The sequence below is a fragment of the Gracilinanus agilis genome, chromosome 6 (genome assembly GCF_016433145.1).
Source record: "Gracilinanus agilis isolate LMUSP501 chromosome 6, AgileGrace, whole genome shotgun sequence".
NCBI classification, from domain to species: domain Eukaryota; kingdom Metazoa; phylum Chordata; class Mammalia; order Didelphimorphia; family Didelphidae; genus Gracilinanus; species Gracilinanus agilis.
Genome location: NC_058135.1, coordinates 284,483,895 through 284,504,557, shown reverse-complemented (window position 1 = coordinate 284,504,557; position 20,663 = coordinate 284,483,895). Strand labels below are relative to the sequence as shown.

Sequence of the window (20,663 nt, the reverse complement as noted above, 5' to 3'; positions counted from 1 at the left end):
CTCCTGGGGGAAGGCAGTAATGCCCCATCATTAACAGAGACAAACTTCCTCAGAAATTTATGGCAAAAAGAGTACATTTATTTCCTATTTTAAAAAACAACATACAAAAGAACCCTAGGATGGAAAACCTCCAAGCCCCAAGGCTCTAAGTGTGCCTGGTCGGGAGTGCCAACACTGTCCTTGCACACCTGGGCCCACTGGGGGTCAGAAGTTGGGTGAGCACTGTCAGAAGCTTTTGTAAAAGCTTGTAGGCTCATTCCAGGAAGGAAATAGGGGAGACGGGCTGCTCCGGGGAAGCTGTATGAAGAACTGTGACTGGGGGCTGACGATGAGAGCTAGTTAGGGAGCAGCTGAGGAATGGAGGGGTGAGTTCTGATTCCACCTAAGGGCTCCTGAGGGATTCACCAGGCAGGGCCCTGAGCCAAGGCTCCCGGTGTGGCTGCATGGAGTCAGGCAGCTGTGGGGATCCAGCTTCTGACAGGAGAGGTCAGCTTCGGACTTGGGTGAATTCTTTGCGCAGCCACAGAGAGTCCTGGTAGAATCGAGGATCACCCAGGCGGATGGCTGTCCTCTTGTAGAAGTAGCAATAGAGAACGGCAGCTGGAGACAGTAAAGGGGAAGGGCCATGAAGGGCCCTCCCTTCCCTTCCAGGCTGCCTCTCTGGGGGGACAGTGTGGGCCAGAGCCAGGCCATGAAGGGATCTGGTGGGATCTCATCCCGCCTGCTCCTGGAGCTCCTGTCCCAAGGCACTCCCGATGTGACGGGGCAGCCATGACGAAGGCGGCACTGCTCCCAAAGCCACCAGCCCCGGGGAGCCCTGCAGGTGCCACTGGCCCAGTCATACCCTGAGCCTGGGTCTAGAGTGGGGAATCCTGAGGGAAGGGAAAGAGCGGAGGCGGATGGGGAGCCTGGGTCTAAGTGGAGAATCCCTGGGGTTGGAGGGGGAGCCGGACGTGGTCCTTACCCAGTCTCTGAAACACAAATAGGGTCTGAAGGCCATCTGTCCACACGTAATGTTTGGAGTCTTTCCAGCGCAGGTTCTAAGGGAGAGATGCAATCAAGGAGAAGCCAGCAATCAGATGGGTCCCCTGCTAGGCCTGTCCTTCTGCCCACCTGAGCAGGATGTGCCACCTGCGTGAGGGCAGGAAGATTCCACCCGGCTGTTTTCTGTCCACAATCCCAAGACATTTTAAAGACCGAGTCTCCCATCTGAGGCTGGAAGGACAGTGGCTATTCCCAGGGCCAATCCTACCAATGGCTGCCAGCTTTGATCCAGTGAGGCCTGGGCTAGTTTGCCCCTTCCTGGCCAAGCCAGGGCCCCTGTTCCCCGGGGTCAAACAGTGAAAACAACTAGCAAGCCCACTGTGCTGCCACTCCCGGAGACAGACACTCCCTTGGCCTAGCCAACTGGGCAGCTTTCATGGACTCTGCACTTTCCCCATGTCTCAAGCCCTTTATTCCTTCTCCCTTACTAGGAAGACAGTGAATGCAAAGCCCAGGGCCAACCCTGCTTTCCTGAGACTCTCCTGTGGAGATGACAGTCTGCCCCCCCCCCTTTGGCTCGGGGTGGCCCTGGGCTCCCCAGTACTTGGAATTAAACAGCTTGGCTCAGCAGCTTTACAAAATACAATCAGGACCTATTTTGGTTTCAGCAAGATCCCAGAAAATCCTCTTATCTCCCCTGCTGGGGAGCAGGCCCTGGGCCAGCTTAGCTCCATCTCATACCATTGATTCCTTCTAGTGAGCTTCCTTCCTCTCCAGTCCACAGTGTTTTCATCAGAGGGGAATCTTTAGGGCCAGAGGCCACAGAAACAAAGCAGGGGAATGGGAGGGCTGGAGGAGGCTGCTTCTCTTCCTCCTAGGGAATGGAGTCCTGGGGGAGGGAGCTGCCTTCTGGGGTTGCTATTCTCCCCAAAAAGAGCTGTGATCCATCTCACTAACATGCATGTTCCCACGCTGCCCATCCTGGGCCACTCTCGTCCAGAGCCTCGCATAAGTTCCCTGTTAGAAGTCTATGCAGTGTACTGGGAGCCTCTGCTGGACCTCCCGCCTCAGTCATGTGCCCAGCTGGGTCTTCCTGGACAAGACACTTCATTTCTCTTAGGCCTCTGAGATGAGGAAAATGTTCACAACCGATGCAAGTTGGGCCTCCATCTGCAACTTGTCCCCTTTGGGAGTTTCTGAGAGCCTGTTCAGGCTCCCCCCGCCAGGAAGTCTGAGAGGAGGAAGATCAGCCTGGGAGGCTACCTCATCAGGTGCCACAACAGCCTGCTTGTTCACCTGCTCCCACCCCCCACATTGCCTTTGCCCTCTGAGGGATGCACAACCCTGGGGCACTCTGGGTAGGTCATCCCAATGACAGACTCTCCCAGGGGCTCTGGGTATCCTGTGTACCATCAGCCCATAGTCCAAGGCTAATGCTGTGTGGGTGAATTTGGACAAACTGCTCTTCTAAAAGGGAGAGCCCTAGGGCGGTGATTTCATTGGAAATAAAGAAGATGATGGAAAAAGGGAAGGCAGCAATACAAAGAAATTTTTAAAAAAGTGAGAAGATGGGCCTTTGTTTTTGGGAGATGGTTGAATTCCTTAAGAAAGCTTTGCTATCTTCTGGAAGTCTTCCTGTGATCACTGATCACAGGTACACACAAACACACACATATTCATGTCTATCATGATGGATGGGCTCTGGAGATTGTCCATGTGAATGCAGATGACACGAGGCAGTCTGCCTCCACATGGTTTTTCCCATGTGGATGGTCAAGTCAAAGTCTTTGAGTGATTTTGGCTCTCTTCAAAGAGGCCTTGCAGTATTCTGGGGCTTAGTATGACCAGTATGGTATTATCCAAAACCAAGAGAATCTGGAGGACAGTATGATCTACAGGAAATCCCTCTTCATCTTGGCCTTTGTGTTGAGCTTCCTCTAGGACAATGGCAGACATGTTCTTTTCCTGTTCTTTCATTTTGACCCTTAAACACTTTTGGGAAAATTCTTCTTAATCTCTGACCAGGCTTTCTTTAAACTGCTTTTACCCTCAACTGCTTCTGTTTTATGAGTAAAAAAAATAACTTTATCAGTATTTTTCACTGTCTGCTTTGATTTCCATTAACATTTCTCTTCCTTGGCCCTTTTCCAACTCTTTTGATTACTCATCATCGGTCCCCTTCCCACAAAGGTATCCCAGGCCCCTTTTTCTCCTCTCTATCAATTCCCTTCCTTGGTGATCTTGTCAGCTGCTATTGCTTCCATTATTGTCTCCAATCAAGTCACTCCCACATTTTAAAATCCCTCCTAAATCTTTCTTCCCAAATCCCTGTCCGATGTCACTGTCTGTGAACATCTCCACCTGGATATCCTGTAGGCATCTCAAACCCAACATGAATGAGTGGAAAAGCATTTGCTAATTGCTTCCTATATGCCAGGCACTGTGCTAACATGCTCAAAATATGCTCATTCTTCTTCCTCCTCCACTCTAAAAAGCAACCAAACAAATCCATCCCTCCTGCAAGTTTCTTTCAGCGCCCTGGCTTCTCAAGCTTAGTGGCATCCACGCTTGCTTGCTTTCCCTTCTTCTTGAGATCCCATCAGTTCCTAAATCACTTATATCTCTATCTCTATCTGTCTGTCTGTCTATCTATCTATCTATCTATCTATCTATCTATCTATCTATCTATCTATCTATCTATCGCTGTTCCTCAGCACCTATCTCTGCAGGCACATAGTTTCTAATCTACTTCAAAGCCCATCATCTCTTATCTGTACTCCTGCAACAGCCTAACAGGTCTCTCTTTCCTCTCCAATTCATCCTCCAAAAAGCTGCTGGCAAACTAGTATTCCTAAAACACTGATTTGACCAGGTCACTCCCTGACTATAAAATCCTCAAAGGCTCCCTTTCACCTCTAGGATAACGCTAAAAATCTTCAGTTTGGGATTCAAAACCCTTCATGAAGGGCAGCTAGCTGGCTCAATGGATAGAGAGGGGGAGGTCCTGGGTTCAAATCTGGCCTCAGATACTTCCTAAGCTGAACAAGTCACTTACATCCCAAATGCCTAGCCCTTACTGCTCTTCTGCCTTGGAACTGATACTTAGTATAGATCCCAAGACAGAAGGTTGAGAGTTAAAAAAACAAAACAACTCTCTACAACATGGTTTCCACTTAACTTCCCTGTCTTATTTTTCATTAGTTTCCTTTATGTATTATCCTTCAGTCAGACTAGCCTGCTCATTGTTCTTGGAGCCTAACATTCCATCCACTGCCCCCTCCCTGCTTTTTGTCCCTTCTGTCTATGATCCCTCCGCCTAATCTCCATCTCTCTCTTTTTTTTTTTTTAAACCCTTGTACTTTCAGTGTATTGTCTCATAGGTGGAAGAGTGGTAAGGGTGGGCAATGGGGGTTAAGTGACCTGCCCAGGGTCACACAGCTGGGAAGTGGCTGAGGCTGGGTTTGAACCTAGGACCTCCTGTCTCTAGGCCTGACTCTCACTCCACTGAGCTACCCAGCTGCCCCTTAATCTCCATCTCTTAAGAGTTCCTACCTTCCTTCAAAGCATGTCTCAGATGTTCCCTCCTCTATGAGGCCTTTCCTGGCTCCATCAGCTATTAGTGAAATTACTTGGAATTTCCTACTCTGTTGACAAGTTGTATCTCCCCAGGACAATAAAACTCTTGAGAGACCAGGAAGGACAGCTCTCCTTTTTTTTTCCTTTGTATTCCCAGCATTTAGTACAATGTCTCCCCCACATCAGACACGTAATACACTGTTGGTTGCAATGATCTGAAAAATAACTTGTTGTGCTTCCATTTTGATTTATACAAGGGATCATCCTCTTAACGTGTGACAAAGAAAACCCAGAAAATGGCCCTGTCCTGCAAGTCTATCACATCTCCACGGTTAATGGAGAACAAGAGGCTACATTCTTGGTTCTGCAGGAAACTGCAGGAATCTCCTGCCTGTGGTGGGATTCATCCAAGGTGAATGAATGACTCCTGCAGACGACTCTCTGGAAAACAAATGGCCTTTTCTAATCCAAACTACTACTCATCCAAGAAGAGGAGGCAAAGTCCTTATGAGCAGGGACCCATTCACTTTGCTTTATGGAGCTCAGTGGCCAGCACCCAGCGTTGCTTGAGGACTGGGTGATGTTCTCAAATGTTGTGTTCTCTTGAAAGCAGAATCTGACTCCAAATCATGATTAAGAAGTCACAGGAAAAATATCAAAACAACTCTTTCACCTCATGCCTGGTCGATCACAAAAGGTGACCAAAGAAGGCACCAGTGAGTGGTGGAGGGGCAACAGAAAGGTAGACACACTAATAACCCTGTTGGTGGAATTGTAAGGTTTAACCATACTGATAAGCAATTTGGAATTATACTAAGAAAGTGACTAAACTGTCCCTAACCTCTAACCCAGAGATTTCACTTCTGGCAGAAACTCCAAGGACATCAAGGATAAAAAGAAAGACCTTGTATTTTATAGCCATACTTTTTGTAGTAGGAAAGAACTGGAGACAGAGTGGAGACACCCATCAACTGAAGAATGGCTCAACATACTATGGCACACAAAGGGCAGGAGAAGTTATTATCATGTGGTAAGAAATAGTGACTTGAGAAGAGTGCAGGAAGACATGAACTGATGCAAAGTGAAAGAAGGGGAACCAGGGAAAAATCACAGAAAACAAGTCAGCAGAGAGGACAATGATATAGAGAAGAATGGGAACAACCATAATGATGCCAGCAATGGCAGTGGCAGCAGCACATCTCAAATGGGTCTGTACAAAGATGGGCTGCAAGAACAGGCTTCCTGAAGATGGGATTAACTTTACCCAGCCCATTTTTAGATTTAATCACCCAAAGTATACACACCCCACTTAACCTCAAGTAGGAGAGGTCTGTGACCCACATGTGCAATAGTGGGTAATGAATCAGAATCAACTGAGTGCCCTAAGAAAAGCTTTAGTTGTAATTGGTATATGTAAAATGGGAGGAAAGCACAGGAAGTGATGAAAGGAATGGTCTTTATAAATTGCAAGAGCCTCCTGTGAAAAGGGTCTTTTGTGTCTACAACTTGACCCTGGAGGAGCTCTGGCTGAGGACTGAGGATTGCTTTTCTTTAGAACTACCATGTGGGCGAGTGAAAAAGGCTGACTTCCTTCCTTAGCTTTCCTGGAGGTACAAGCCTCCGGAGGGGCCCCTTGTCTGGGAAGAGGCCTCGTGGCTAAAACCCTTGTTAAGTGACCCTTAGGCCCTTGTCCTTAGGCACATAGTCCAGCTTGTTAAGCTAGATCTCTTACTCTGCCCTCTTCTCATTTCTCTACTTTCACTCTTTCCCTCTATTTTATAAATAAATTGCTAAAAAATCATTTGGAATTAATTAATTAAATTTCTGGCAACCACCCTATTAAATATTCAGTCCAACCATAATAATTTTACCCTTTTTACACCCCTCTACTTCCCTCTTCACAGAGGTGGGGAATGCTGTGGACACTCTCAGGCCTGGCTGGTTGAGTCACTCATGGAATTGCTGAACTTTTTTCCCCTCCAGGGTGGCCCTCTGGCAAAGGGCAGAATATACTACTGAATAGAGGGAATGTAAAAACAGATAAAAGACTTATAAACAGAAGAAGAAATCCAGCCTCTTTAAGGACTCTTTTTTTTTTTAAGGACTTTAAGGACTCTTGAGTGCCTGCACCCCCTTTACTCACCAGGACCCAGACATGGAGGGGTATGCTGAGAGACAAGTAGAAGGCCGTCAGGATGATGGTCCCTTTGAACTTCCGGAAGAGGAGGTTAATCAGCCCAGCCTGGAACACGAAGGTGTTGAAGAACATGAGGAAAATGATGATCACATTGAAGAGGATGGCAATGTCTTGGATGCTGCAAGGCACAAACAAAAGATGAGTCAATGGGTGCCCACAGCAGGGGCTAAGCGTAGCTGAGACCTGAAGCCTGTGCCATCTGAGGCAGAAGAGGACCTAGAGGACAGGCATCCAGAATACAAATGGCACAGGCCAGTCTCTTTTGCTGCTGCTACTCCGACCTCCTCCTCCTACACGAAGGACATGGGCCAGAAGGTTCTGATCAAGGCTTAACCACTTCACAACCATTGGACTGGCTGGAGTCCTTGTGCAAACAAACCAACGGGGATAAGGGGGCCATATCCCCAGACTCACATGAAGAGCACCAGCTGGACCACAGGCGCTGACCGCAGCAGCTCCGAGAAGGCGTTCACCAAGAGGTCATACAGGAGCAGCACCAGTTGCAGGCACAGCACCAGGCTGTAATTGCTCGTCTGCAGCATCTTCCGTCCACGTGGTCGGACCTGGGGGGGGGCATCCCCCACCAGGGGTCAAGCCTTGGGATCCCTGCGGTCAGGGGTCCCTCTGACCAATGAGGACGGGGAGCCTGTGGAGGTGAGAGGCGGGTGGCATTGGTGGGGCACCCCCAAAGCCCCAGGCTCTCCTATCTGTCGGAGGGCAGGGGAGGCCCAGGGCAACCCAACACTACCCAAGGCTGTGCATATTAAGGGCTTGGCAGTCAGGGCACCCCCAAAGCCCGGGTTTCCTCATCTGTCCGAAGGCAGGGCACCCTGATACTTCATGTGATGCTGCGCTTAGGGACACCGCTGTGACAACCCACGGGAGGTCCGAGAGAAAGCACCCCGGCTTGAGACCAACGTCTGGGACCTTCTAGCAAAGGTCAGCTCCAACCTCCCCCGGCAGGGCGAAAGGACTTTGCCAGGGCTACTGGCCCGCAGTGCAGAAGGGGAAACTGACACCTGCCGAGGGGCAGCGCCCGACCCAAGGTCACCCCACCAGGCCGCGGAGAGCCAAGGCTCACCAGGACCACTGACTTGCCGGGACAAACCTCCGCTGCCCCTGTGTAGCCCCCTACTCCCAGGCGACTGGAGCCGAACCACCGATCTCTTTCTCACCTGGCGCCTCCATCCTAGGTTGTCATGGAAACTCCGACTTGCCCGCCTCACTCTCCGGAAATTCTACTTAAAACCTGGAAGTTCGTGGTGGACGCTCTAGCCGCGCGCTCCCGGGCGCTACTCGATGGTCGGACCGGCGGCCATGTTCGCGTCTTCTCAGACAATAGTGCCCAACATTCAGCCTCTTTTTCCTTCTTCCCCATCTTGCTAAAGGCCCTCCCGGCCTACGACGCATTTCCGCTCTCTTTCTAGTTCCCTCCCCTGTACTGGGACTAAGAAAGAATGAGAGCAAATGGAGGAGGTGGGTGGGACCCAGTCTCAGTTGGGGCGTTGAAAACGAGCTCTAGGGGAGGTGTAGGACTCCATTTCCCAAGCTGCTTCGGGCGAGGCCGAAGTTCTCCGAACCGATGGTGAGAAGCCGTTTGGTGGAAGCCTGCAGGACTACATCACCCAGGGTACTCCAGGAGAAGCCGGAAGTTCTGTTGTACTATAAAAGAGAGAGGCGGGGCATTCCGCCAGTTCTTTGGAGGCGGTCTCAGGTAAGTGTTAGTTTGTGGGACTCTATCTCCCAGAAGCCCCTGGGGCGAGTCGCGGTCTTGTACGACGAGGTGGTGGGTTGGGCAGGGGGTCAGTAACAGTGGGCGAATTCCCTTCTGGGAACCCAGGAGTTGGGACCAGGAGGGGCCTTAGATGTCCGGGAGCAAATTTTACGGTTGGCCAGACGGAGGGAGGCTATGGAAGACTTCTCCCCACCCCACACCAAAACGAGTCTGGGAGCCCCTCGCCTCCTGATCTTTAGACCTCGCCACGGGATGGTACTCGCAAATGAACACGGGAGTCCACTTCGAACCCCTTTGGCCGAGCTCCTGGAGGGCAGGGAATTGTGTCCCCAGCGCCTTGCAAAAGTGCCTGGCACACAGTAGGCGAATAAAGGTGGATTGACTGACTTGGATGTACCCACGAAGGTGCCTCCTCAGCTTCTTTCCACCCTCCTCCCCACTTTCCCTTCTCCCCACTTCTGACTAGGCCATGGGGATTAAGTGACTTGCCCAGGGTCATCCAGCTAGCAAGTGTGAGAGGTCATATTTGAACCCAGGATCGCCATCCAGCTACTATTCTCAAGGGAATTGCTTTGGCAGTTAGAGCCCCATTTCAAGATGTGTCTTGGGGTCAGCTGATTGAGCAACATTTCCAGAAATGTCGACTTCCCGTTTCTTTCCTTCCCAGCACAGCTTGTGGAAGTAATGTAACGGTTGTGTGAGGAGCTAGATTCTCGCCAGGATATCAGTATTAAATGCTTCACAAAATTAGAACAGGCTACCGAGTCTCTGGGTTTCGAGGGACACATTTCTTTCCATTTGACCCAACTTTTAGTTCCTGCTTTCACCGAAGTGAATGTCTTTGTGTCCAGTAGAGCTCTGCCACCTGCTGTCAGAGTGGCAGAATTGCAGCCAGAACCCCCCACTCCCACCCCACCATCCCTCTCACCCTCCTCACAGCCCCTCAGGCTCTCAACCTAGTAGTCACTCTGCACCTCTCCCATCCCCATATGCAAACAGTTGGCCAGGCCTGTTGATGTCACATGTGCCACATCTGCCCTGTGACACTGCCCCCACCCTGGTGCTGACCCTCATCACCTCCTACCTGGAGTATTGGCAGTCGCTGCCTCAAATTTCTCCCCACTCCTGCCCATTCTCTGTTAGGCCACCAAAGTGATTCTTCTAAAGTGTGGGTCCCACTGTGTCGCTTGTTACTCAGTACACTCAGGGAGGGGGGTTCTCTCTTGTCTCTAGGATCAAATACAAAAGTGCTGTTGGCATTCAAAGCTCTCCCTGACCTCATCCTCCGCCACCTTTCCAAGCTTACCACCTTACTCCTTGTCACGTATTCTGTGATGCAGTGACTGGCTTCCTCCTCCTTGAACAAGACACTCACACAGCTCTGGGGATTTTCTCTGGCTGTCCCTGCCATGCCTGAAAGGCTTGAGACCCTGCTTAGATTCGGGCCCCAGCTAAAGTGTCATATTCTACAGGAAGCCTTTCCATTCTTCATTATCTCCTCTTTATCCTCTGTATAGCTTGTTTGTACATATACCTCGGCTTGTCTCCTCCGTTAGATTGGAAGCTCCTGGAGGGCAGGAGGTGTCTTTTGTTTGTTATTGTGTCCCTAGTGCTTAGTGCAGCAGCCTACCATGTCTGGGCCCTTACCAGATACTTTATGACTGTCAAGATGGCAGAGATTGGCTAGTTTAGTCAGTGTTAGGATGAGAATCTCATGTTGTATGCCACCTGCCTTTGCTCTAAGACCTCTAGCAGGGTGGAACCCTCAGCTTCCTGAGACAGACAACCTCCTCTTCTCTGGGGAACTAGAATTGGTTTTTTTAAATTATTATTATTTTTAACCCTTTACTTCTGTGTATTGGTTCCTTGGTGGAAGAGTGGTAAGGGTGGGCAATGGGGGTCAAGTGACTTGCCCAGGGTCACACAGCTGGGAAGTGTCTGAGGCCAGATTTGAACCTAGGACCTCCCGTCTCTAGGCCTGGCTCTCAATCCACTGAGCTACCCAGCTGCCCCAGGAACTAGAATTGTTAAGGAAGATTTTTTTAAAATATGAATCCTAGCCCTGCCTCTCTGACTTCTACCCATGGCCCCTTCTTTTGACCTTTGGGACCACAAAAGACAAATCCAGGCCCTCTTCCACATGAAAGCTCCTCAGATACTTGAACTGCTCATCTGTGACCATTCTTGGTTCCTTTACCTGCTTCTCCTGTGACATAATCTTCAGATTCTTCCCCTTCCTGGTTTCCCCACTCTGGCTATATCCTTCCAGATCCAGAATATCCTCTGGCCTTCCCAAAATGTGGTCTCTTAAACTGAACTGAAGAATTGCAGGGAAGGTCTGACCTGGGCAGAGTGTGTTGGAACTCTCAGACTGGTGACAGAGGTTTTTTTGTTTGTTTGTTTGTTTTTTAACATAACCTTTATTTTCCATCTTAGAATCAATACTGTGGATTGGTTTTAATGCAGAAGATCAATAAGGACTAAGCAATTGGGGTTAAGTGACTTGCCCAGGGACACACAGCCAGGAAGTGTCTAAGGCCAGATTTGAGCCTGGGACCTCCCATCTCTAGGCCCGGCTATACATCCACTGAGCCACCTTGCTGCCCCCGAAAAGTGTCTTTGCACAGTGCTTTACTGAAATTGAGGTAAACTCTTTCTTGCAGCTGCCCTCTACTTACTGATGAGCTAAATAACCCTGAAAAAAGGAAAGAAGCCAGACTTAAGGAATTCAAGCAGATTTTTTGTGACTTTGCCTTTTTTTCCCCTCATATTCTGTCTTAGATTCAATATTAAATATTGGTTCCCAAGGCAGAAGGTTCCCAAGGGCTAGGCAAGTGGGGTTAAGTAACTTGCCCAGGGTCATACAGTCAGGAATTGTTGGAGGCCAGGTTTGAACCCAGGTCCTCCCAACTCCAGGCCTTTCACTCTATTTACAGAGCCACCTAGCTGCCCCATGAACTATAACTTTCCAGAAGCTTCTGAGCAAAAGCAGATGGCCAGACCCTGCAGATGAGTGCATTGTTTGGGATCCCACCATTTCTTTCGAGGGATTTAGGCTCCTAGTTCCAAGATGGCCCCTTTTGTTGGCCAAAGATACAGGTTATCAGCTCTTAAACCAAATGGGAGCCTGGTTGGTGGCATCTCATCCGAAACTTGGTTCTCGCTGGTTCTATGATGTTGGGTGGCTCACCTTCCTAATGGTGGGATTCCCACGCTTCTGCTCTTTCCCAGCTTACACCGTGGTCGTCTATGGTTCTCTTTTAGCCTGCTACAGAGGACCCACGCCATGCACTGAGGACGTCCCTCTTCCTGACGCTCTTAGTATCTGGAGGCTGCCAGCCTAGCTCCTCTCCTGGCACCATATTTGCCTTCATTCCGGCTATATAACAGGTACCCATATTGCCTCAATACCCTCTTCTTGTGTGTGCGATGCCGTTTCCACCAACCAGGCCTTGAGGGGGTTACCTCTGAAAGAACGAATAAAAAACTCTTTTATTCATAGACTTGGAGAAGACCTCAAAGGGCTGGGACACAGCTCACTGTCCTTACTAGAAAGAGCAAGATGAAAATTGCAATTTTAGAGTAAAATTAACGTATCTCTCTGCAGTCCTTTGTACTTAAAGTACGTTTTTGCAAGTAGGAAAAATCTCAGTAAATAACAGTAAAATTATAAATTTAAAAATTCTTGAGTTGGTTGACACAGTTGACAAGCTCGGGCCTAGACACTGGAGGTAGAAGCTGGCCAGAGATCCAGGCCTTGCCCTCAGGGAGCTTCCGTTGGCACCTGGGAGCGAGGGCGTGGAGAGGGTTAGAGTGATCTTGAGAGGCTGCTTCTTGGGTACTAACATCCGTTCACTCATGACTCCAGGCTTCCTGGCTAGGCCAGCATCATACGGGAGAAGGTGACACGGGTTTCCTTGGCTCTCCCGGAGCAGGGCCCACAGCCGGCTCCGGCAGCTCCAGACAGTTGTAGGAGCTCCTAGTTCAGCCCCTCTCTTGACCCTCCCCAGAGCCCTCTGATGGGCGAACCTCTGCCTCCCTTGTTTCCTAATCAAATTGTGTTAAAAAGGAAGGCGTTCCTGGGAATTCCCAAGAACAGACTGGATGGTATCTGGGACCCGGATCCCAGCCACTGGAGCAGCCAGGATTTCTCCCTAAGATCTAGGCATTAGCAGGGTATATGAAGAGGGAGTTCTCACCAGAGTTTGGGCTAGTCTGGGGAGCCTCCGGGTGACACGGGGGGCCTCAGGGCCTTTCCAGAAGCTACAGTATTGTGGATTCAACTATTGTTCCTGTGCAGCACCTGGAAATGGAAGTGGGTGAATGCAGGGTGCCAGATGGGTGGTGTGATGGCTGACCGAAGAAGCCTTGTTCAAATCTTGCTGTGGGCCAGGCGCTGGGCTAAGTGCTGGGCACGACAGATCCAAACGTGGGGCCTCGAAGAGCTCCATTCTGAGAGGGAGCCTGTACGGGCCAGGGAGGTGAAGTGCTGCGCCGAGACTCGAGACTCGGGGGTGGAACCATGAGGCCATTGAGGGAATTGTTCAGTGAGTGAGCGTGGGAGAAGGGGAGGAGGCAGCCTGGCACGAGGGGGCCCTGGGAGCTTTGGAGAAGTCTCAGCCCCTCCGTGTGCAGGCAGAGGGTGGAGCGAGACCCTGGAAGGCCGGGGTTCTGGGCAGAGTTTTGGCTGGAGGGTCTAGGGTCAGCCCCAAGGCCCAAAGCTGACCAGACTCGCTTCCCCAAAGAGCTACCTGAGCCAGCTAGAGAGATGGGTGTCTCCTGCTCGGGCTGGGGGGTGGCAGAGAAGGGGCACAGCCCATGGCAGGAGGCCTGTGTGGGCTTCAGTTGGCTGCAGATGGGGCACCTGGGGTGAGCCATTCGAACTCTCATTTGGCTGAGCCGGTGACCCCGTCGTACCTGAGCTTGTCGGATGGCGGGTCCAGGGTCGGGCTTTAGAGAACCCTGATAGGAAAGATCATGGCACTGCCAGGATGCCTGTGGTGTGATCTTCTGGGGCCAGCCTCGTGGGGCTCTGTGGACCTTTGGACCCCGCTCTGGGCTGGCTGGCTCAGGGCCCAGCCCTGCCCTCCCCATCCAAGCGTCAAGTTCTTAGGTGAGCCCAGGAAGGGGGCTTAGCGGGGCCTGGGCCTGGGGAGGTGGGAGACCTGGCTGGCCTCTGTGAGTCCCCGACACCTTCTTCCTCAGGACCCTGCAGCAAGGCAGCTGGAAGTAAAGTCTGAAGGGCGGGGGGGTCGGGGGGGGGCAGGAACCAGCCCTTCAGGAGGCCTCTGGTCTCGCCCCTGGTCCATCCGTCCTCCCGTGCTCAGATCAGACCCTGCCCCTTCGGGCCCTCCCTGCCACCCTGGCTCTCTGCCATGTCGATGCCTGCTGTGCCTGCAATCCATTCCCTTACTTCTGCCCACTAGGGCATGCCACAGGGCACAGAGAGCTGGGCCTGGAGATGGGAAGAGCTGAGTTCAAATCCAGCCTCTGACATCTACTAGCTTGACTCTAGGCAACTCACTGACCCTCTGCCTGCCTCAGTTTCCTCATTTGTAACGTGGGGATCCCAAGAGCACCCACAGAGGGTGGTGGTGAAGATCTAACAAGATGCTCTCTGGGAAGTGCCCGGCACATAGTAGGCACGTGTGCCCGCCCCAGTGCCGGTGCGTTTGGGGGTCTCCTGTAGAACACGAGCTCCTTGAAGTCCGGCCGTCGTTCCGTGTCCTCATGGCCCGAGGCCGGGGCCCGGCGGCTTACATGAACGACGGGGGACCTCCCCATCCCCTCGAGGGCCCGTCGTGTCCTTGGCTGCGCCCGCTGTGCCTGGCCTGGGTCCGTCCTCCGGGAATCGGGGCAGAATTCCCAGCAGGGGGAGCCTTTCGAAGGTCCGGCCCTCTTTCCTGAGCCCCAGCAGGACTGGCCGGGCACGCCATGCCCGCCGTCCCGGCCCCTGCCCAGGCTGGCTCTCTTCCTGATGGCAGCCTGGTCGCAGGGCTGAGAGATGAGCCCTGCGGCACCGCTCGGTCACTTTCCTTTTCTGAGCCCCCATCAAGGGGGGCATCTCAAAATAGACTTTGTGGTCCTCGGACCGTGACCTGCCGCTTCTCCCTCTTCCTCTGGAGTTTCCCTCAGGTTTGAGAAAGCAGAAGCGGGGCTGCCAGGTGGGGGCTGCCAGGCGGGGCTGTCACGTGGCGTGTCGGCCCTCGTAGGTCCGGGGAGGGTAAAGGCAGCCGTTGTCGGGGCTCTCGCCGGGGGCACTCTGGCTCTAGCGTGGCCGCTGAGGAGCTGCTACGGGCCAGGCAGGCCTCCACGGGAGCCCCAGCGAGGAGTGGCCGGTCTTTTCTGTCCTTCCCCAGGAGCGACATGGCCAGGGGTCCGTTCTACCTCTTCTCCCTGGTCCTGGGAACGCTGGGCTCCCTCTGCGTGCTCTTCACCATCTACTGGGTCCAGCACTGGCGCGGAGGCTTCGGCTGGGACGGCAGCAGCCGCATGTTCAACTGGCACCCTGTGCTGATGGTGGCCGGGATGGTGGTGCTGTACGGGGCTGGTGAGTGCGGCTCTGGGGGGCACCTCGGGCACGTCGCCCAGCAGACGTTCTTCTCCCTCCACGGTCCCTTCCTAAATCCACCGGATTATTGGGAAGAAAATACTCTTGTCTTAGCCCTCCGGTCTGTGCTCTGCCGACAGGAGTATTTGGGGAGCTCCGTGGTGAGGAGGGGGTGAGGCGGGCTGGGGAAGGAGGCCACGATTCCAGGTTCTCCCCTTTATGGGAGTAAAAGCCTCGGCCCGAGGGGGCCTCTGGGGGCAGCGTGCAGACTCCGGCCCCCTCCCACCCCCAGCCGGCCGTGGCCTGCTCTTTGCTCTTTTCTCTTTTCATCTTTCTGAGACACACAGCACAGGCTGCTTGGGTAGAGACTGAGGTTCCCATCCTAGCCTGGCTGCACACTGCCTATGGGAGGGACCTGGGGCGAGAGGAACTTCCCCTCTCTAGGCCTCAGTTTCCTTGTTTGTAAGATGAGGGGGTTGTCCCGGGGGGTCCCTTTTAGCTCTAAGGGGAGCCGTGCCCCCTCTGTGCCCTCTGCCCTGAGCTCTGCCCGCCTCCTTCCCTCGGGCCGGCGGAGGCTCCGAGGTGGGGGACGAGCCCTGGCTTCTGGCCTCCCTGCAGCCTCCTTGGTGTACCGCCTGCCCCAGGCCTGGCTCGGGCCCAAACTGCCGTGGAAGCTGCTCCACGCGGCGCTGCACCTGGCGGCCTTCGTCCTGACGGTGCTGGGGCTGGTGGCCGTCTTTGACTTCCATCGCCACAGCCACATTGCACACCTCTACTCCTTGCACAGCTGGCTGGGGATCACCGCCGTTGCCCTTTTTGCCTGCCAGGTGGGTGGCCTCCCCCTGAGGGACTGCCGGGCTGCAGGCCGGAGCCTGGGCCTTCTGTGGGCCTCCCCAGAAAGAGCAGGACGGAGCAGAGCTTGGGATGAAGGTGGGACGGTCTGAAGGTGGCAGCAGGCGCTGCTGGGACGCTGGCAGAGGCGCTGGGGGCGATCTGGCCATCTGGGCACCAGGACCGGCGCTCTTCGGGGTCCTTCCTAGGCGGGGGCCTGGCTGTCTCCTGGTGCTGCCATGGTGCCTCGCAGTCCCCGAGATAGAATCCGAGGACGGTTTGGACAGGAATGAAAGACTTGCCGAGATCTGCTTTGGGTCCGTCAGGGGAGGCAGAAGCAGGATTGGGAACGCTGAAGAGCTGTAGGATTATTGGAAGGAGAGAATTCCTTGTAGGCCTTTGGCATGACCCATGGCAATGAGGGGGCCAGACCTCGAGAAATGGTAGGGGGTGGAATTGTCTGGGGGCTGGGGGGCCCCGAAGCCTGGGAGGAGGAGGGTGGCTGGTTTATGCCCTTCCCCTGGTCCATGGTTCTCCCCTCAGTGGTTCCTGGGCTTTACCATCTTCCTGTTACCCTGGGCATCCCTGTGGCTTCGCAGTCTCCTCAAGCCCCTCCATGTCTTTTTTGGGGCCACCATCCTGGCCCTCTCCATGGCCTCTGTCGTCTCTGGAATCAATGAGAAGCTCTTCTTCAGTCTGTGAGTGTCCTGCGGGGCCCTCACTGTTCTTCCAGGGTGGGAATGAGATCCCCCTGCTGGGGGGCCGGGAGCCCCCCATCTTCCTGGAGTTAGGACCCGCCTCCTGATTGGGAAGGGGGCCCGTAGCATCACAGCAGAAGCCTGTCTGGGCGATGCAGATGCTTAGAAAAGGGCTTTTCAGGCCCCCTTGTTGGTGGGGAGCCCTCCGCCGGGCAGGCGGGGACTGAGGAGAACCAATGCTGCCGCCCCACAGGAAGAACGTGACCGCCCCCTACTCCAGCCTCCCCCCAGAGGCCCGCTTTGCCAACGCCACTGGGATGCTGGTGCTCCTCTTCGGAGTCTGTGTGCTCTACGTCCTCCTGGCCTCCTCGTGGAAACGGCCCGAACCGGGGCTCCTGAGCGACAGACAGGTACGAGTCCTTGTGGCCGGGGAACATGGGGGGCAGCGAGGCCCAGGGGCCGGGGATGGAAGAGCAGGAGGCAGGCGGCGGTGCAGAATTTCAGCCCAGGAGAAATGATACTCTCCATCAGTGCACCTGCCTCTCGTTGCGATGGTTAACTCAGATGCAAGACGGTTGCCCTTGGGTTCGGGTCCTGCCACGGACACTGCTGGGAGCCCCCGGTCAGAGGTCACACTAGAGCCGGGTTAGACGGCTCCTGGTCGGGCCTCATTTTATCAGCGAGGAAACAGGCCCCGGCTGGGACCTGATTTTCAGAGCCGTGCGGACAGGAAGGGGAAGTCTGGCCTCCATTCCCTTGTTCGAGGGGCCTTTTGTCAGGCCTCAGCCTGGCCCGTCCCCTGCGACCTCCACCGCCTCGTGCCGGGACGAGAGCCGAGGCCAGAGAGGGGACGAGTCCCGTTTTCAAGAAGACTTTCTCGCCTTTTCCCTCCGAGTGGCTTCCAGAGGCAGCCTTAGCGACTGCTGGGCAATGGGGGCTTGGGTGGCACCCTGGGCTTGGGCTCGGTCTCTGCCCGCTGGGCCCTGCTGGTGTCGGGCGTTGGTCTGTCTGGCCTCACGTGCCCTCAACTCTCTTTCCAGCCCCTGCTGCAGGAGGGAGAATGAGGCACGGAGGGCCCCCAGGAGCAGGCCTTGCCAGCCGCGCTCCCCCAAGCTCCGCTCCGCCGGGGACTCCGGAATGGCCTGGACTCCGGTGCTTGCTTGGCTCTAACCCTTGGGCTCCCGGCCTGCTGCTTGCCCAACGGCGCTGGCTTGTGCACCTCTCGGACCTTCCTGAGGCCCTTCTGTGAGGCTCGGCTCCCAGCTCCCTGCTCCAGAGGGCTGGGCCTGTGTCCAGTGGCCGCCTCACCGCACCTGCCTCCGCGCCTCCCCCCATGGGCCACTCCGGGCTGGGCAGGGGCGGCCCTGCGGGAGGCACCCAGAGCTGTCTGCGAATGGGTGGGTGGGCCGCGGCCCTCGGGGGGGGAAGGGGCTGCAGCCCTCGGAGTGAGGTGGCTGCTCCGACTGTCACTCCCTCTAGCTTCTGCTCCAGCTGGGCCCTGGATCTTCCCCTGTTGCTTACATGCCTGTGGCCTGCTGGCAGTCACAAGAACTCTGATCACTGGCCTGCCAAGGGACCTGCATCACGGCGGGTCCTGATAATGGGCCGGCTTTGGACGCGGACGCCGGATTCCTCTCACCCTCACCCGCTCGCCAGGCTGGGAGCTGCTCCTGGCCCATCCCACGGACACTCCCCACCCCAGCATCCTTCCTCAGGAACTTGGTGGAGGAGCCTGGGGGGGCCCCGGTGGAGAGGAGCCTAGGACCAGCCCGCTTCCAGAGCTCCCTCCTCCTCCCATCCCTGGCCTTGGACACGGCCACACTTCCACCGAGGCCAACATAGGGCAGTACGGACCCTTCCCGAGGGACCTCCCAGGGGCCGTGCTCGGGACACTTGCAACTGTTTAGAGCCAAATCTGCTGCTCGCCCCTTGCGCATCCTCCCTTTTGTGGCTGTTCCAAAAGATTTCTGCTCTCCGTTTCCAGAGGTCCTTCTCTTCCCTCCAAAGCGAGGCTGGCCTGGACAGGGCTCAGGCTGGCCGTGCCCAGAGGAGAGGATGTGGCCTTTCGTGTTTGCTTGGCAGCTGAAGCAGCCCTCCTTTGGCGGGGAGCGTCCAGCCGCTCGGCGGCCCCGTGCAGTGTGGAGTGATTGCGCTCCGAGGACACTCCCTGTGATGGAGGTGCACATCCCGAAAGTTCCCATTAAATGTGTTTAAGAATCGAAGCCCCTCAGGCTTTCTGGCCCCCCAGGATGTCCGCTGCAAATTTAGCCTTGAGAAAACAGGAAGACCAGCTTCCTGACCGTTTGCAGTTGGAGCCACCATAGATTGATGTCCTCCGGAGCTGATCCTTCAAAGGTGCCGGGGCTGTTTGAGGCACAGAAGGCCGGTCTGGGGGAAGCCTGCTCAGGGTAATCTTCCTGATGGGGCAGCTAGGTGGCTCAGTGGATAGAATGCCAGGCCTGAAGGCAGGAGATCCTGGGTTCAAATTTGGCCGCACTTCCTAGTGGCGTGACCCTGGGCAAACCACTTAATCCTAACGGCCTGACCCTAACCCCTCTTCTGCCTTGAACTGTTTCCAAGACCGGAGGTAAAGGTTTAAAAAAGTCTTCCTGCCCCAGGTCAAGGCCTCCATGCCTTTGGAGCTTGAGGGAATCATTTTTAATCGGTCAGGGCCCTTTTTAACTTCAGAAATTGTATTCTTTAACCTCCCCATTAAAGCTGTTTACTGCATTTCCTGGTCTGAGTCTGCCTCGCAAGCTCGTGGCTGAATCCTGGCCTGGCCTAGGATGCTATTAGCCGTGTCCAGCAGTCTATTCCAGTCTGCCCCTCCTCTGGGTCCCCTGCCTGGACGACTATTGTCTGGGGGCTCACAGAGGGCGTTTTGGTATGTTGATGTTTTGGATTAGACGGCCTCCAGGGTCCCGTCTGAGCCCGAGCGTCTCTGGTTCCAGAGCTATAGACCCAGGAGAGCTTGGCACGATGTGTCTCAGAGGGAATCGTGGATCTGGGCCGGGCCCTCCCCTCCTGCCAGTGCAGGGTCAGTTTGGGGAGGGCCACCCCAGCAGGGACGCGGGTGGCACTGATCACGTAATTGGTCTGTGGAAATTCTCTTTGCAATTACCCTGCAACTGTGTTAGCTGCCTGGGGGCCCCACGGTGACAGCATTTGCCCAGGGTTCTGCAGCCTGGATTTCTCCCGGACTTCCAGGCTGGCCCCCTTATCCAGCATGCTCTGATTGGAGCCCAAAATGATTCTTAATAGAGCTGCAAAGAGCCCCTTCTTGATGGCCATTGCAGACACTCCTCTGTCTAGACCAGTGATTCCCAAAGTGGGCGCCACTGCCCCCTGGTGGGTGCTGCAGTGATCCAGGGGAGCGGTGATGGCCACAGGTGCATTTGGGGGCAGTGAATAACCATAATAGGGCGCCAAGTGATATTTTTTCTGGAAAGGGGACAGTAGGCCAAAAAAGTTTGGGAACCTCTGCATAGACCCTTCTTTAAAGTTGTTGCTTTATATTCAAAGAGAACCAGCGTGTGCCCCAGGCATGAGTCAAGACCCAATAATGTCCTGAGCTGAATTTCTATAGCTCACAGCACTCATCAGCAGAGAACCAGCTGAGATGGGAGAGGACCTGGGTGGATGCTGCTCTTGGCCCCTTTGGGCCCCCTCCACCTCTCTGGGGCATCAACTCTGAATTCAGTACCAAAACTGTGCCCCTCTGAGGCACTGGAGACGTGCTGGGCTCTGGCTGATGGACCTCTGTGGCTGACTCCACTGCCGCCTCTGCTCGCTCAGGCTTGGACTTGGCCAAAGTCATCTGGGATAAGAAGGAGAAGTTTGGAAGACGAGAGGAGCTCTGGGCTTAGGAGGAAGTGGGCCTTGTGGAACATCCAGTCCCCTCAGTGCTGTCTGCAATGGGCCACGTTCTTTGGCCTGTCACTGTGCTGGCGAGCGGCTTCCCTCTGTCCTAGATCAGAGATGTCCCCATCCTGCTCACCTGCACTGGGCAGGTCTCTGAAGACAGGAAGCCCCAGGGTGCCAAGTTCAAATCTTGTCAGTTAGCCACCTTGGCGCGGGCTGGTGGGAGTCCAC

At 54.4% G+C, this 20,663-nt stretch overlaps 2 protein-coding genes across 3 annotated transcripts; one reads left to right on the top strand and one right to left on the bottom strand.

Moving 5' to 3' along the window:
• Positions 1-56: 56 nt before the first annotated feature.
• On the bottom strand, positions 57-7,967 carry TMEM138 (transmembrane protein 138). Its single transcript, XM_044680378.1, has 5 exons — positions 7,933-7,967; positions 7,172-7,403; positions 6,704-6,875; positions 965-1,040; positions 57-600 (listed from the first exon to the last, which is right to left on the bottom strand). The coding sequence occupies exons 2-5, from the start codon at positions 7,297-7,299 to the stop codon at positions 488-490; spliced, it is 489 nt and encodes a 162-aa protein (XP_044536313.1). The 5' UTR covers positions 7,300-7,403; positions 7,933-7,967; the 3' UTR covers positions 57-487.
• Positions 7,968-11,048: 3,081 nt separating this feature from the next.
• LOC123252055 (lysosomal membrane ascorbate-dependent ferrireductase CYB561A3) lies at positions 11,049-18,136 on the top strand. Of its 2 annotated transcripts, XM_044681416.1 has the most exons (7): positions 11,049-11,137; positions 11,757-11,882; positions 14,852-15,042; positions 15,661-15,869; positions 16,417-16,571; positions 16,825-16,981; positions 17,612-18,136. In XM_044681416.1, the coding sequence occupies exons 3-7, from the start codon at positions 14,859-14,861 to the stop codon at positions 17,633-17,635; spliced, it is 729 nt and encodes a 242-aa protein (XP_044537351.1). In that variant the 5' UTR covers positions 11,049-11,137; positions 11,757-11,882; positions 14,852-14,858; the 3' UTR covers positions 17,636-18,136. The 2 variants fall into 2 exon arrangements, with proteins under 2 accessions (XP_044537351.1, XP_044537350.1); XM_044681415.1 differs by lacking the exons at positions 11,049-11,137; positions 11,757-11,882 and having other exon boundaries at positions 14,960-15,869.
• Positions 18,137-20,663: the final 2,527 nt, after the last annotated feature.

What these genes read in the sequence shown, in the direction of transcription:
- TMEM138 (XM_044680378.1), bottom strand. Translation starts at nt 7,299, where the DNA reads ATGCTGCAGACGAGCAATTACAGCCTGGTGCTGTGCCTGCAACTGGTG. An exon ending in CCCTCCATGTCTGGGTCCTG is followed by an intron (nt 1,041 to 6,703) that starts GTGAGTAAAGGG and finishes TCTCTCCCTTAG; the next exon opens with AACCTGCGCTGGAAAGACTC. An exon ending in ATTTGTGTTTCAGAGACTGG is followed by an intron (nt 601 to 964) that starts GTAAGGACCACG and finishes TACTGTCTCCAG; the next exon opens with CTGCCGTTCTCTATTGCTAC.
- LOC123252055 (XM_044681415.1), top strand. Translation starts at nt 15,447, where the DNA reads ATGGGAGGGACCTGGGGCGAGAGGAACTTCCCCTCTCTAGGCCTCAGT. An exon ending in TTGCCCTTTTTGCCTGCCAG is followed by an intron (nt 15,870 to 16,416) that starts GTGGGTGGCCTC and finishes TTCTCCCCTCAG; the next exon opens with TGGTTCCTGGGCTTTACCAT. An exon ending in GGCTCCTGAGCGACAGACAG is followed by an intron (nt 16,982 to 17,611) that starts GTACGAGTCCTT and finishes CTCTCTTTCCAG; the next exon opens with CCCCTGCTGCAGGAGGGAGA.